Below are 15,342 nucleotides of genomic sequence, written 5' to 3'. Positions count from 1 at the left end.
CTGGGTGTGGTGGTATGCACCTGTAGTCCCAGCTACTCGGGAGGCTGAGGCATGAGAATCACTTGAACCCAGGAGGCAGAGGTTGCAGTGAGCCAAGATTGCACCACTGCACTCCAGCCTGGGTGAAAGAGCAAGACCCTGTCTCAAAAACAAGCAAACAAAAAACCAGAAGCAATTATTGAAGGCCACCACTTCATCAAATGTATCTGCACTGAGAGCATCATTCTTAGTGGCTAACTGCATTGCTAAAGCTAAGAAGCCCTTTACCGTTGGTGAAGAATTGTTCCTGCCTGCTGCTAAGGACATTTATCGTGAACTTTTAGGAGAGGCTGAAGTTCAAAAGGTGACACATGTTCCTTTTTCGGCTAGTACCATAACTAGACAAAGTGATGAAATACAGAGGATATTGGGGCACAATTGTTAGGATTAATGAGTCACCATGGTATGCAATCCAGGTTAATGAGTCTACTGATGTTGACAAGACAACAATGCTTGTTTTTGTGCCATATCTTTTTCAGGAGGATGTGCAGGGGGATATGTTATGTGCACTTTTGTTGCCAACCAACACCACAGGTGCAGAACTATTCAAGACTTTGATTACATATCAGAAAAACGGAATTGGTCATTTTGTGTCGGCATATGCACAGACAGAGTGGCTGGTATGACTGGATGGCTTTCTGGTTTCACTACTCAAGTCAAAGAGGTCACTTCTGAATGTGAGTCTATGCACTGTGTCATCTACAGAGAAATGCCGGGTAGCCGAAAATTGTCACCTGAACTTAAGGTTTTACAGGATGTGATTAAAATTATCAATGACATTAAAGTGCATGCCCTTAACTCAATGTCTGTTTGCGCAACTCTGTGAGATGTGTATAAGAAATGAGATGGCTTTCTAAAGGTAGAAAACTGGCCAGAATTTTTGAGTTATGAGAGCCACTCCAGAGATTTCTTTTACAAAAACAGTCACCACTAGCAGCACATTTCAGTGACGTAGAATGGGTGGCAAAACTTGTTTACTTGTGTGACACATTCAACCTGCTCAACAAATTCAATCTGTCACTTCAGGGGAGAATGACAACTGTGTTCAAATCAGCAGATAAAGGGGCTGCATTGAAAACCAAACTGGAATTATGGGGGCGATGAGTGAACATTGGGATTTCTGACATGTTTCAAACATTAGCAGAGATTTTGAAAGTGACTGAGCCAACGCCTTCTTTCTCCCAGCTGGTGCATGATCACCTAGCTCAGCTTTCAAAAGAGTTTGAGCTTTACTTGCCAACCACAAAAAAATCCCTGAGCTGGGAAGGAATGGATCCACCACCCATTTGTGAATAAGCCAGAAGAATCGACTTTGTCGATACTAGAAGAGGATCAACTGCTTGAGATTGCAAGTGACGGCAGCCTTGTACGTTTGAGACAACTTCAAATCTCCATACATTCTGGATGGAATATCCTGAGATTGCCACAAAAGCACTGAAAAGCCTGCTTCCATTTCCAGCATCCTATATTTGTGAAGCAGGGTTTTCTGCAGTGACAGCAACCAAAACTAGATTATGGAGTAAACTGGACATAAGCAACACACTTCGGGTGTCACTGTCTCCCATCACCCCCAGATGGGAACCGGCTAGTTGCGGGAAAACAAGCTCAAGGCTTCCACTGATTCTACGTTACGGTGAGTTGTATAATTATATTTCATTGAATATTATGATGCAATAATAATAGAAATAAAGTGCACATTAAATGTAATGCACTTGAATCATCCTGAAACTACATCCTGGTCTGTGGAAAAATTGTTTTTCACCAAATAGGTCTCTTGTGCCAGAAAAGTTGGGCACTGCTGGTAAACTATTATTTAAAAACAATGTAGGCAAAAACTATCTACCAAAATTGTAAATTCCTAAAGTAACAGTTTTCATAAGTTATGGTCTTTATTCCTTCAGGAGTTCATCTTTTACTGTTTTAAGATTTGGATGACTCTGAAACAGTGGTGCCATCTCAGCTAACAACAGCAGCATCTGCCTTCTGGGTTCAAGCAATTCTCCTGCTTCAGCCTCCCAAGTAGCTGGGACTATAGGCATGCGCCACCACACATGGGGTTTCAATTTGTTAGCCATGCTGGTCTTGAGCTCCTGACCTCAAGTGATCCACCTGCCTCAGCCCCCCACAGTGCAGGGATTACAGGCACGAGCCACTGTGCCCAGCCCATTTTCCCCTTTCTTTATTATCAATAGGCAAATCCTGACATTTGAATTTTTTTTGTAATAACAAGTTAATAGCTTTCTACTGTCCTCTTTCATTTTTTTAATGTCATTTATCACTATCTAACATGCCATATACCACTCTTATTTGTTTATTGTCTGCTTCTTCCCACTAGAATGTAAGCATCATGAGGGCAGAGGTTTTTGTCTTTTGTTTACAGCCATATTGCCAGCACCAGGCATAGGATTCATATAATTGGATAAACTGAGCACTTACTGTGTACCAGGCATGTATACATGTTTACATGTAGAATCTCATTTAATTTTCACTACAACAGAAAGATGTTTTATTATTCCCATTTTAAGATAATAAAACTGATTACATTTTTAAAAGGTTAAGTAACTTAGCCAAAGTCACATAACTGGATGGTTACAGGGTAAGTGATAGATCAGACTAGTTTACCCTCAAACCTTAGCCCATCTATTTACCTTTGTTACAGTATCCAAACTACTTAACCTAAGATTCAGCACATTCCATAGTATCATTTCATAGTACCAAAGACCCTCAACCTATCTTACCTCTTACTATTTTCTATCTAAAACTGCCTGCTTCTCTCAAACTAACTGGCCCACTCCCTGTCTCTTGAAGCTTATGTTCCCTCTGGATTTTGCTCAAATAAACTCCCTATAGAAATCTTTTTTTTTTCCTTTCCAACTTTTATTTTAGGTTCAAGGGATACGCGTGGAGGTTTGTTATGTGGGTAAATTGTTAGTCTTGGGGGTTTGGTGTATAGATAATTTTGTCACCCAAGTCATCAGCATAATACCTGATAGGTAGCTTTTTAGTCCTCACCCTCCTCCCACCCTCCATCCTTAAAAAAGACCTGATGTCTAATGTTCCCTTCTTTTGTGTCCATGTGTACTCAATGTGTAGCTCCCACTTATAAGTGAGAACTTGTGGTATTTGGTTTTCTGTTCCAGCCTTAATTTGCTTAGGATACTAACTAGTCTTTGGCTCTGAGGTTCAGTGCAACTTCCAATTCTTTCCTAAATCTTTCCTGAATACTTGAGGATACAGTGAGGAATTCCTCTTAACTTCTTCAGCGTTTACCATATGGTTTTGGAGGCTTTTGGTCACATAATGCCTCATATTAACTATGTCCCACCCCATGTATCTTGCTTGGCACACAAAGGCTCAATAAATGGAAGCCATTGTAATTTTCTTCCATTCCCATCTGAGTGAGGGCACTAAAAGCAGTAACTTAGGGGTATATGATCTCTCTCTCTGTAAAACATTCGTCTAACCAACACCTTTAAAAAGCTAACATTCTACTTTTGGGAGGCCGAGGCGGGCAGATCACTAGGTCACGGGTTTGAGACCATCCTGACCAACATGGTGAAATCCCGTCTCCACTAAAAATACAAACATTAGCCAGGTGTGGTGGTGCCCGCCTGTAGTCCCAGCTACTTGGGAGGCTGAGGCAGGAGAATTGCTTGAACCCGGGAGGTGGAGGTTGCAGTGAACCAAGACTGTGCCATTGCATTCCAGCTTGGGCAAGACTCCGTCTCAAAAAAAAAAAAAAAAAAAAAAAAAAGCAAAGTTAACATTCTAGGCCAGGCGTGGTGGCTCACGCCTGTAACCCAGCACTTTGGGAGGCCGAGGCAGATGGATCATTTGAGACCACTCTGACCAACATGGTGAAACCCCATCTCTACTAAAATACAAAAATTAGCCGGGTGTGGTGGTGGGCGCCTGTAATCTCAGCTACTCAGGAGGCTGAGGCAGGAGAACAGCTTGAACCCAGGAGGCGGAGGTTGCTGAGCCGAGATTGCGCCAGTGCACTCCAGCCTGGGCAACAAGAGTGAAACTCCATCTCAACAACAAAAAAGCTAACATTCTAGTTCAAAGAGAGCAACACATAGATGATGTAAATTACACATAAAAAACCATTCACTGAGGTTAAATGAAAATGTCTGCTGGAGTGTGCCAAGGGGACCTGAAAGGGCCTCCTCTGAGAGGGCATCGTGGGAGGGCTTCAAGGATGGCGGGAGGGTGGCAGGGAGGCAGGGATGTGGCGCCTCGTCTGGTTCCTAATGTCTGAAGCTCTTTTGGTTCCCTGTTGTCTTTCACACCGCCGCCTCGGGCTCGCTTTTGCGCAGGGCCACGTGGCAAAGTTTTAGTTTAACCGCACGTCGGGCCCACTGTAAACGGTTAATAACCGCCTTCGTGGACCAGGCCTCTGCCCTCCATCTTTGTGCGGGCGGGAGGTGGGGCGGGGACGCCAGGTGTAGCGGACAAGCGGAGAGGCGGCGGGTAGATCCGGGCCCCCAACCCCAACAGTCAAGTTTTCAAAAAGCCCGCGCGTGGCGCCCCAGACCGCATCCGTTGGGAATGGCCCCCAGCGCGCCCCCTGCTCTCTCCCCCGCAAAGCCCGGGGCGGGAGAAGGCGCGGGGGTGGTAGGCAGGCTCTGCACGCCGGGGGCGCCGGGGCAAGCGCGCACCGGGGAGCGCGCCCGTCCAACAGCTGCCGAAAACGGAAGTGGGTGCGAGGGGATCACGGTGATTGGCTGAACTCAGATGTCTCTCAAGGGGCTGGCGCGAACGCCACTGCGGAGTTGGGCGAGGGGATGAGTAAAGGGGAGGGGGAGAAACACTGGGAACAGCCGCGGTGCTAGGAGGAAATGAATCGCGGTGGTGCGCGGAGGGCAGGGAGGGACCCATGTCAAGGGACAGTGGGGCGCTCGGGAATGAGAGCGGGCTGGCAGAAGCGGAAGCGGGAGCGGTACAGGGCGCGGGCTTGAATAGACCGCGGAGGGCGGGGAGCCCGTGATCTAGAGCGGCGCTGCGGCGCGGTAGGCGGGATTAAGGGGAGCGAGGCGGGGATTGGCTGGTAGCCCTAGGCTGCGGTACGTCGGCGGTGACGCACGCCTCGGGGAGGGTGCGCGCGCGTTCAGCGGCCTCTTTGTGTGGTGCCCAGATAGGGGAGCGGAGGTGGCGGCGGTGGTAGCGGTGGCCTTGGTTGTCTTCCAGTCTCCTCGGCTCGCCCTTTAGCCGGCACCGCTCCCCTTCCCTCCCCCTTCCTCTCTTCCTTCCTTCCCTCCCCTTCCCTTTTTCCCTTCCCCGTCGGTGACCGGCGGGGGTGGCTCCAGCAACGGCTGGGCCCAAGCTGTGTAGAGGCCTTAACCAACGATAACGGCGGCGACGGCGAAACCTCGGAGCTCGCAGGGCGGGGGCAAGGCCCGGGCCTTGGAGATGGAGAATTCTCAGTTGTGTAAGCTGTTCATCGGCGGCCTCAATGTGCAGACGAGTGAGTCGGGCCTGCGCGGCCACTTTGAGGCCTTTGGGACTCTGACGGACTGCGTGGTGGTGGTGAATCCCCAGACCAAGCGCTCCCGTTGCTTTGGCTTCGTGACCTACTCCAATGTGGAGGAGGCGGACGCCGCCATGGCCGCCTCGCCCCATGCCGTGGACGGCAACACTGTGGAGCTGAAGCGGGCGGTGTCCCGGGAGGATTCGGCGCGGCCCGGTGCCCACGCCAAGGTTAAGAAGCTCTTTGTCGGAGGCCTTAAAGGAGACGTGGCTGAGGGCGACCTGATCGAGCACTTCTCGCAGTTTGGCACCGTGGAAAAGGCCGAGATTATTGCCGACAAGCAGTCCGGCAAGAAGCGTGGATTCGGCTTCGTGTATTTCCAGAATCACGACGCGGCAGACAAGGCCGCGGTGGTCAAGTTCCATCCGATTCAGGGCCATCGCGTGGAGGTGAAGAAGGCAGTCCCCAAGGAGGATATCTACTCCGGTGGGGGTGGAGGCGGCTCCCGATCCTCCCGGGGCGGCCGAGGCGGCCGGGGGCGCGGCGGTGGTCGAGACCAGAACGGCCTTTCCAAGGGCGGCGGCGGCGGTTACAACAGCTACGGTGGTTACGGCGGCGGCGGTGGCGGCGGCTACAATGCCTACGGAGGCGGCGGCGGCGGTTCGTCCTACGGTGGGAGCGACTACGGTAACGGCTTCGGCGGCTTCGGCAGCTACAGCCAGCATCAGTCCTCCTATGGGCCCATGAAGAGCGGCGGCGGCGGCGGCGGAGGAGGAGGCAGTAGCTGGGGCGGTCGCAGTAATAGTGGACCTTACAGAGGCGGCTATGGCGGTGGGGGTGGCTATGGAGGCAGCTCCTTCTAAAAGAAAATTTAAAATGCCTGGGAGTGGCTATAGGGGTAGCTCTTTTCAACAGCCCAAGTGGGGTCAACTCCTAAGCCCCACCCCCTCACACACACCGCCTTCCCTGTTTTGCCCTTGGGGGAGCCACTTCTAAGGCTGCTTACCCTTGGGGGTGTTCCTCTATTTGCCTGCCACCTCTCTTGTCTCTCCCTCTGAAGATGGACTCGGCCCCACATACACATTTTTGTGTTACAGTCATTGATGGACTCTATTTTTTTATTATTACTTGGACCTTGGTCGTTTTTATACTAGCAAAATGTCTTGTTTTAATTTGTGTTTTTTGGGGGGAGGGAGGGAGTGAACTTGCTGATTCTGTAGCAAAACCTGGGTGGGGGTTGGGGTGGGGGGTAGTTATACTTTGTTGTAAGGACTTGATAACCTGGCTACAGCGTTTTCTATGAAATCTACTTGGATCCCATGCCTGAAATTTGGAAGCATATGTACAAAAATCATTTTTACGTTTTATTTTTAATAAATCATTGTGTTTGACCGTACATGTCTAACATTTTTTTTCTAGGATCCATTCCGTACCGTTTTTTAAGGGATATTTGTTTAAGACTTTACGTGTTAATTCTTTATTCTTGATGTGTACTTAGAGAAACTTAAGAGGTCCTGTGGTTTTTTTCCCCTCTCCTGTTGCCCTGCTAGTTGCGTGTTGAATTATATCCCTTACAGGCAAAACTTTTGAAGTGGTGGATGTGGCTTTTTAAACTCTTAAGTTTCTGTGCATCCATCTCTTGTACTAAGCGAATTGCTTATCATCTTGACATGGTTGGTCATTTCTATGACAATTTACTTCAAACTGTGTACTGTGTAGTTCTATATAGTTTGTGTTAAGCATGTCATTCATATAAACTGTTTAAAATTTTTCAGATGGCCTAGTTTCATCCCTCTTACTGGTTTGTCTGTAATGAATGGTTAAAAATAAGGGTTATATTTTACCCTCAAATGCGTTTTTGTACTTTCAGAGCAGGTTTAAACGTTTTTTTTTTTTTTTTTTTCCTATATCCGAACTGTTGGCCTCATGGAAATCCTTTTCCCGATCTTTGTAGCACCATCTACTGGCAGAATGGCAGAGTAGCTGCGAAACAATTTGTTTAAAAACTTGCTTAAGACAATTGCATCAGATTTGGAAGTTTTGCCATCAAAATTCTTTGCAGAATTGGAAGTTACACATTTGCTTGTAACTGAGATGGGCTTCACAGGAATGTAGTTGCCAGTTCATATCACAATAGCCCTTTCTATATGAGGTTTGAAAATGTAAACTGCTATGCATAGCTTGGGCAATAGCCCTAAATTGCTATGACAACTAGTGAACCAGCTACGTATACTGGTATTTTAGGTGCAAGTTGTAAAGCAAAATATCTGTGTATTCTGCTTGGTTAACAAATGTATATTTGTAGCCCTTTCCTGCAATAGCATTCAAGTTGTTGTTTATAAGAGAAGAACAAAACTGATAATAGGAGAAAATTGCCTTTCTGGATAGAAATAGAGAATAGCAACGTTTATGGATATCATAAATAAAGAATTCAATTCTTTACATGATTGAGTGAGAGTATGTATAACCTGGTGGGTGGGTTCAGAGTACCTTTTAATCTAGTACGCTTAACTTGATGTTAATATTTAAATATTTGACATATTGACGTTGAAGGCTCAAAGCTATACTAAGAAGCTTTCTGAAAGATTGGGCTTTAAAATAAAATAATATTTTAATATTGAACCTTTTTTAACTTCTTGTCACTGTTCAATTCCTAAGGTCTAGTTCTTGCCAGTTTTTTTTTTTTTTTCCTGATTGGCAGGGCTTTTAAAGAAGTAAGAAGAAAGGTTAAGATTATTAGGCTAGGTTATAGCTGCTCAGTAGTCACTTTGACAAAGGGTAGCGGATGGTTGGTACAAATAGTGTTATATCCTCTATGACAAACGGGGTGGATGTTTTTGCACATTGAGGTAATACATAGTCAAATCCTTTACTCTCAAATAGTTCTACACTTTCCATACATTTCTGTCTTATTTTTTAATTCTAGTGATACACAAATTACATGTGGGCTACTTCATTTGGTAATTTGGTCCAGCTTTTTGGTGGCTGTAGAGTGGCCTCTAGGATACAGAAAATGATTCTCTAAAATTTTTGGTTGTAATTGTTAAATACTACTCTGCTTGACTTACTCAGTTTTGGTGGGAAGATCTGGGTCAATTGGAATAGTACACCTTTCTCAGGGTTTTCAGTTTAATAAGGTTGTTGTCATATTACTCCCAACATGGGAATATAGTGGCTTCTAAAGTTTGCAAATGAATTATGTAAAAGGATTTTCTGTGTATTAGGAAGGCAACCTGTTCTGTTCATGGTATATTAACACTTCATTGTCATGTGTCTACCCTTAAAATTGCTATTTGTAGTGAAGAAAAAAGCATAGTGGTATTTAGTCACTTCTGGGTTCCTCTTGTCAGTTTATATGCAAACATTTTGGCATGTGGGACTTGGGGAGGAGGGACAATTGGTTGTATGTTTTGACCACTTCCACCTATGAGAATTATCTGAACATTATTCAGATTTAAGAGTTCATGGGAGCAGGTGGTACAGAACCTAGTGTTGAATATAATTTTTGTGCCATGCTTGAATGTATTTTGACGGATTAGCAAAATAAAAGTGAACCTCCTATTTTTCATCTTAATGTGAAGATCTTTTGCATTTACATTCTTTTAAAAGTATAAATTCAGTAGTCATTAGTTGAAAGTGGTTTGAAAGGCTGTTAGAGATGATACAGGTTGAGTATTCCTTATCTGAAATTCTTGGGCCCAGAAGTGTTTTGAGTTTTAGATTTTTTTCAATTTTTGAATATTTCCATTATGTTTACCAGCTGAGCAGCTCTCATACAAAAATGTAAAATCCAAACTGCTTCAATGAGCATTTCCTTTGAATGTCATGTCTGCACTCAAAAAATTTCGGATTTTGGAGCATTTTAGATTTTTTGATTGGAATATCTGTAGTGTTTTTCAGGTCATTTAAAAAGCTCTCATTGGTACTGATTTACTGTATCCAAAAAAAAGCCTGCAAGTGGTTAAGGTTCACAGTGGTAACTATCAAATCAGAATGACTATACTGATTGTACCCATTCATCCATTGTTAACTTAGTGATTTGGAACGTTTCATATTCAAATCTAATTTTCATAATTTTTAAGTAAACCTAAAAGATTGAGGATACTTGAGAATTTTGCATTTATGATTTCCTTCAAAACCAGAAGTGATGGTATCAGTTATTGGATTTGTAAACTTATTTAGTTTACCTTTTAAGTGTGCTTAAGTTTTGAGAGTTTGCATTTTAGGTTAAATTTTGTCTGCCCGCGTCTGCTGATTGCAGATAGGCATTTGGATGTTGGATTTTGAGCAGAACTGCATCTAGACTACACGGATTTTACCCAAAAAGACAGCACTTGCACTTAGGCTAAGTGTCTTTCTCCATCGTAACCAATTTATTGAATCACTTTAAGAGTGATCATTGGGGAAATTTTCCTCCTCAGCCTTATTTTGGCCTTTTGAAACAGCAACAAAGACTGCCTAGTCAAATAACTCCTTAGCTGTCCTGCTTTTGAGTGAACTTCATATTTGCCTTGAATGAGAATTTAAATGTTACAAGGTAAAACATTTATTATAAAAAGATATTTGAAAGCTGCTATTTAAAAGGAATTCCAAAGTAGGAAGACTAGAAGGGCAATTCTCTATTTTCCACCTACTTTTTTACTTTCATTTGAAGCCAGATGATTTGAACCTTCAGAGAGGGAAAGGATTCAGGAAGACACCTTTGGTAGTTATTCTTAACTGTTTCCTTCTCTATTCAGGGAGGCTTTCTTTGTCTCTTTAATTCTTTTACCACTTTGTATGGTTTACTTAAAAAATCTATCTGAAATAGCTATCATTTCCTGCTATAAAGTTCTCAAGTGTAAACTTTTGCCATTTAAACAGTGTGCTTATTTCCCAGTGTTTATCGTCAATTTCATTGGGTGTTAGGCACCTTTGTGTAAGACAGTTCTATGATGTGGAGGTACACAGCAGTGAGACAAACCTGGTTGCTGTCTTCATATACCTTGCGTTCTGGTTGGAATTCAATTTATTTTGAAATGGGAATTCAATTTATTTTGAGATGATGCATCTTTTCCTTTACAGCATTGTGTCACAATCTCATATTGTTCACACCATCCAAATTGGAGTTAGTTCCATTGTCATTGAATGTACATTCTCTGATGAAAATTAAGACTCTTTTCTCCTTAATTGATTACTTTTTAGAAATCAAAGGTGTATTTTGTCTTTGATGCTTACGTTGCAAATGTAATTTGCTTCATAGTGGGTGTCTGATTTAATATTTCATAGCCCTTAAGGACGTAAATTTGGGCGTCCAATAGACCAAATACTGTTCCTGACACAGTCACTTTGTAGCACTGCGACCTTGGACAAACTGGCCCGAGCCTCACTTGCCTTATTTGTAAAAAAATAGGCTATGGTAATACCTGCTACATAGGATTGTTGGGCAGATTCAGTGAAAGAATGCATATAAAGAAGGGCTTACTGTAGTCTCTGGTACACAGTAATTTTACTATATGGCCCCTAATGAAGAGGTGGGACAGACTAGCAAAAGGCATACTTTTATATCTTAGTACCCGAGACATGCATGGTCTTTAGGCTTTGCCCTTTACTTGCTGGGTGAGCTTCCATGTGGTAGTTCTCTAAATCACTGCTGCTTCAACTCTAGTAGGAGAGAGATGAATTCTGCTAGCCATCTGTAATGTTTTAAGTATTTGTTAATATTAGGAAGGTATAAATAATGTGAGTGTTGAGGAGAGGTGACTTCAGGTAGGAAGAAGGATCAAGAGAGGCATTGTGGAGCATATAACATTTAACCTTAAAAGACTGGTCTTATAGAGAAGGTGGGAGGAGAAAGAGGGCATTTTAGGTGGAGGACAGATAGGCAGAAACATGGAGCGTATTTGGAGAAGTATGCGTATTGGATGCCAAACACTAGGTACATTTACAAATGTTCTCATTGCATCATTCAGTAACCTGCTTCACAGATAAGGTTGCTAAATCTCATGCCAGAAAAGTAACTCCCAAGGACCCCCAGCTGGTGACATGGTAGAACTGAGAGTTGAATCCAAGTTTGACCAATTCTAGTCGTTTCGCTCCTTCTACTAAGCTTCATTGACTTCCAGCTAACAAATGTCTAATTTGTACTAAGATAAAAGAGAGTTGTGAGAAATAAATTGAGAAAATTAAGTTGGAACCAGGTTACTGAGGTCTTTGAGTAGTAGGCTAAGGAGTTTGGACTTACGGTAGGCAGTAAAAGTCATTAAACGTTTTTGAGCAACAATAATGGTAGTGAAACTAATTCACAAAGATTAGTCCAGTAGCACTGAGTAACATAAATGGCAGTGGGGGATGTTTCAAAGTGGCAAGTTTGCTAAGACAACTGATGTTAACCAGGTAAGAGAATGAGAGCATGAACAAAGAGCAATGGAAATAGACTGACAAAGAAGTTGAGGTAAGTTGTGAAAGCATAATTGACAAATGATTGGATACTTGAAGAATGAGGAAGAGGGAGTAGATTAATCAAAATTACTGTGTGAGAGGATGGTGATGCCACTGGTAATAGGAAGAGAAGATTTAGAGGGAAGATTTGGACATAACTGAAGATGCTGGTAGCACATTGAAGCATTGTGTCTTGCGCATATAGCTTTACAAAATGGCCATTGTGCTGGATATTCTTTTTGCCCTTCCTGATCTATTTTCCATCTTTATCTCTCTTGTTCTGTGTTCCTGGGAGGCTGACTACTAAAGAACTGCATACTCTCTTTTCTGGCTTTATTCATGGTGGGTTTGGAGAGTGATAGAAAAGTGAGGCTGAAATATTTGCTCCTTCTCTTTCTCATATACTTAGCAAGAGATTGTGAGTGGCCACAGCTCTGCTCCAGTGGCCCTCTTATAGCTCTAGGTCTTTTCTGGCTTCTCGTAACTGTCTCCTATTGCTAGATTCTCTAGTCCCAAGAAGGTTCAAACCTTGTTGATTTGCCTTAACTGTACCCATACCCTTGTAAATAGTTCCTTTTATTAAAACTCTTCAATAACTGAATATACTGTGGTCATCTCTTCAGTGAAATTAAAAAAAAAAACTTCTTTCACATTTTCTTATGACTTGATCTTCCCACACCACCAAACGTGAAGATCTAGCTATTTGCACTAGGTTACTATCCCTGAATTCAGTGCCTCCCTGTTTCTTACTATGTCAAGTTAAAATTTGTTACTCTTCTGCTGGGTGATTCTGCTGGAAATACAGAAGAAAAAGACAAAAATCCCTGCCCTCAAAGAGCTTATATTTTACTGGGGAGAGACAGGCAATAAGACATAATCAATTATATGGTATGTTAGAAGATGAGAAGTATAGAAAAAATTAGGGTGAGGAATGGCGATTGTTGCAAGGGATGTTTGTGAGGATAGCATACTTTAAAATAGGTGGTATGGGTAGGTCTCTCAGAAAGTGACATTTGAGCAAAGACTTGAAGGAAATGTGGGAGTGAGCAATATAGGTATGGGAAGAGCATTCTAGGTAGAGGATTAGGAAGAGCAAAAGCCCTGAAGCAGGACTGTGTCTGGCCTCTGAGGAAATGCAAATTGTTCAGGGTTGCTGGACCTGAAGGAAGAGGAGGAAAGGAATAATGAGGCCAGAGGGGCCAGATCATGTAGGGATTTGTAGGTTGTTGTAAGGATTTTGGTTTTTACTAAATGAATGGTGAACCATTTCAGTTTTGAGCAGAGGAGTTCCATGATCTGATTTGAATTTTAAAAGATGTGTTTCCCAAAATTCCTATTCCTTTCATACAGCTGCTTTCAATGAAGGTTTATAAGGAAAGCAATCAGAACTACTTGGATAAGGTATAAGTGATCCACAATCTTTTCAACTCTACCATAGGTATCTACATATATATGTTGAGAGATGCTGCTTTTTGGCCAAAATGAATCTTGAATTGGGGGTGTGCAGAAAAAGTTATATATGGCCTGAGGCTGGTATCTTTTAGAGTGGCCTACTTGCATGGTTGGCCCTTATCTGAACACGTGGATTTAGGGGTATTCTCACTGTTCACTAATAAAGGTGGTTCACTGTACCTAGACTGTTCAAACAAGATGATTTATGCTAAACACCTGCTTTCCTTCTGGGAGTATGGAATTTTGGTACATGCCAGGTAAAGGATGTCTATATGACCAAACTCCCAATGAAAACCTTGCATACTGAGTCCCTAGGCAGAAACATCCCTTGTATAAAAATGTGCTCTGTGTGAATCTTCATGGGAGGGAGAGATCCTAAAGAAGCCTGCACATGGATTCCTCCAGATTCTGCTTATGTCTTTTTCCTGTATGATCCAACTGTGTACACTTACTGTGTAACTGTAATAAACTTTAGCCATGAGTACGATACTTAGCAGTGCTGAGTTTTGTGAGACCTTCTATCAAATCTCAATATGGGCTTGGTCCGGGGGATCCCTGACACAGGCAGATTTTTTTTTTTTTTTAAAGAGTCACCAAGTTAATTGGAAAACATCAGGTTGTGGATAGAAGGAGCAGTTGGGCAACCTGTCACAGAAGTCAGCCAGCTCTGTCTAGTGGAGCTCTTCTGAGCTGTTTCTGCTTTGTTAATTCCTTTTCTTTCTCCAAAAGCTTCCCTCCATTTGGTTTTGTCACACTTTATACATTTGTAACAAACTGCTGACCGGAATTTGTCCATCAGGTTATGAAAAATGGCAAATGAGGAGAGTAAAATTATGGATTTATTTATTAAGAACTATTAAAGTATTCATATGCTCTGGGACACCATTACTAGGAATTTAACCTAACAGAACAGTTTATTGAAAAATTTATTGAAAGGAAAACAGTCTTTGCATAAAAATTATGACATAGCAAAAAATTGGAAACTAAATGTCAAATATTAGGGAAATGTTAACTGTGGTCTGTCAAAAGGTGAAATATTAACTCAGTGTTATCAGGTGAATGAATTAACAAGATGTGGTATATACATACAATGGAATATTCAGCCATAAGAAAGAATAAATTTCTGGTATATGCTACAAGATGAATGAAAACATGCCAAGTGAAATAAGCCTGCACAAAAGGACATACTATGATTGCACTTAAATGAGGTACCCAGAGTAGGCAAATTCATAGAGATAGAAATGGGAAATTACTGTTTAAGGGATACAGAATTTCTTTTCAGATGATGAGAAAGTTCTGAAAATGGAGAGTGGTGATTGTTATACAACATTATGAATGTACTTAATGCTGATGAATCGTATATTTAAAAATGGTTAAAATGGCTTTTTTTCTTTTTTTGGAGGCAGGGTCTTACTCTGGTGCCCAGGCTGGAGTGCAGTGGCATGATCATAGCTCACTGGAGCTTCGAACTGTGGGCTCAAGTGATCCTCCCACCTCAGCCTACCCCGTAGCTAGAACTGACTACAGGCACGCGCCACCACAGCTAGCTAATTTAAAAAATCTTTTTGTAGAGATGGAGTCTTGCTATATTGCCCAGGCTAGTATTGAACTCCTGGGCTCAAGTGATCCTCCCACCTCAGCCTACCAAAATCCTGGGATTACAAGTGTGAGCCACCACACCTGGCCTAAAATGGCAAATTTAATGTATATTTTACCACAATAGAAATTGTAATGAAAAAATATATTATTTAACATAATAAATATGTAAGTATATTAAAGTAGTGGGATGAAAAAATTGTATCTTTTAAATATTTTTTTAAAGACAAGGGCTTGCCCTGTTGCCCAGGCTGTAGCACAGTGGTGGTGCAATCATGGCTCACTGCAGCCTCAAACTCCTGGGCTCAGGTGATCCCTCTGCCCATGCCTTCCAAGTAGCTAGGAGTACAGGTGCACACCACTAT

The 15,342-nt window shown here is 42.7% G+C and overlaps 2 protein-coding genes across 5 annotated transcripts in view; both read left to right on the top strand.

Moving 5' to 3' along the window:
- Positions 1–15,342, top strand: part of KLHL3 (kelch like family member 3) — a 270,492-nt gene that overhangs the window by 130,238 nt on the left and 124,912 nt on the right. Inside the window, exon 1 of one of the 4 annotated variants that reach the window (XM_016954556.4) lies at positions 519–1,672. The exons of the other annotated variants lie outside the window; for them this stretch is intronic. The gene's annotated coding sequence lies outside the window, so the exon portion shown is untranslated. Of the gene's footprint in view, positions 1–518; positions 1,673–15,342 lie in introns of those variants that run through there. 4 annotated transcript variants of the gene reach the window in all.
- HNRNPA0 (heterogeneous nuclear ribonucleoprotein A0) lies at positions 2,505–7,951 on the top strand. Its single transcript, XM_001169959.8, has one exon. It carries the CDS (start codon positions 5,452–5,454, stop codon positions 6,370–6,372), a length of 921 nt encoding a protein of 306 aa, XP_001169959.1. The 5' UTR covers positions 2,505–5,451; the 3' UTR covers positions 6,373–7,951.

Source organism: Pan troglodytes, chromosome 4, assembly GCF_028858775.2.
Source record: "Pan troglodytes isolate AG18354 chromosome 4, NHGRI_mPanTro3-v2.0_pri, whole genome shotgun sequence".
Lineage (NCBI taxonomy): Eukaryota > Metazoa > Chordata > Mammalia > Primates > Hominidae > Pan > Pan troglodytes.
The sequence above is the reverse complement of the archived record's forward strand: the minus strand, read 5'-3'. Positions and strand labels throughout refer to the sequence as shown.

Bases quoted from the DNA above. Each gene is read 5' to 3' on its own strand.
- HNRNPA0 (XM_001169959.8), top strand. From the start codon at position 5,452: ATGGAGAATTCTCAGTTGTGTAAGCTGTTCATCGGCGGCCTCAATGTG.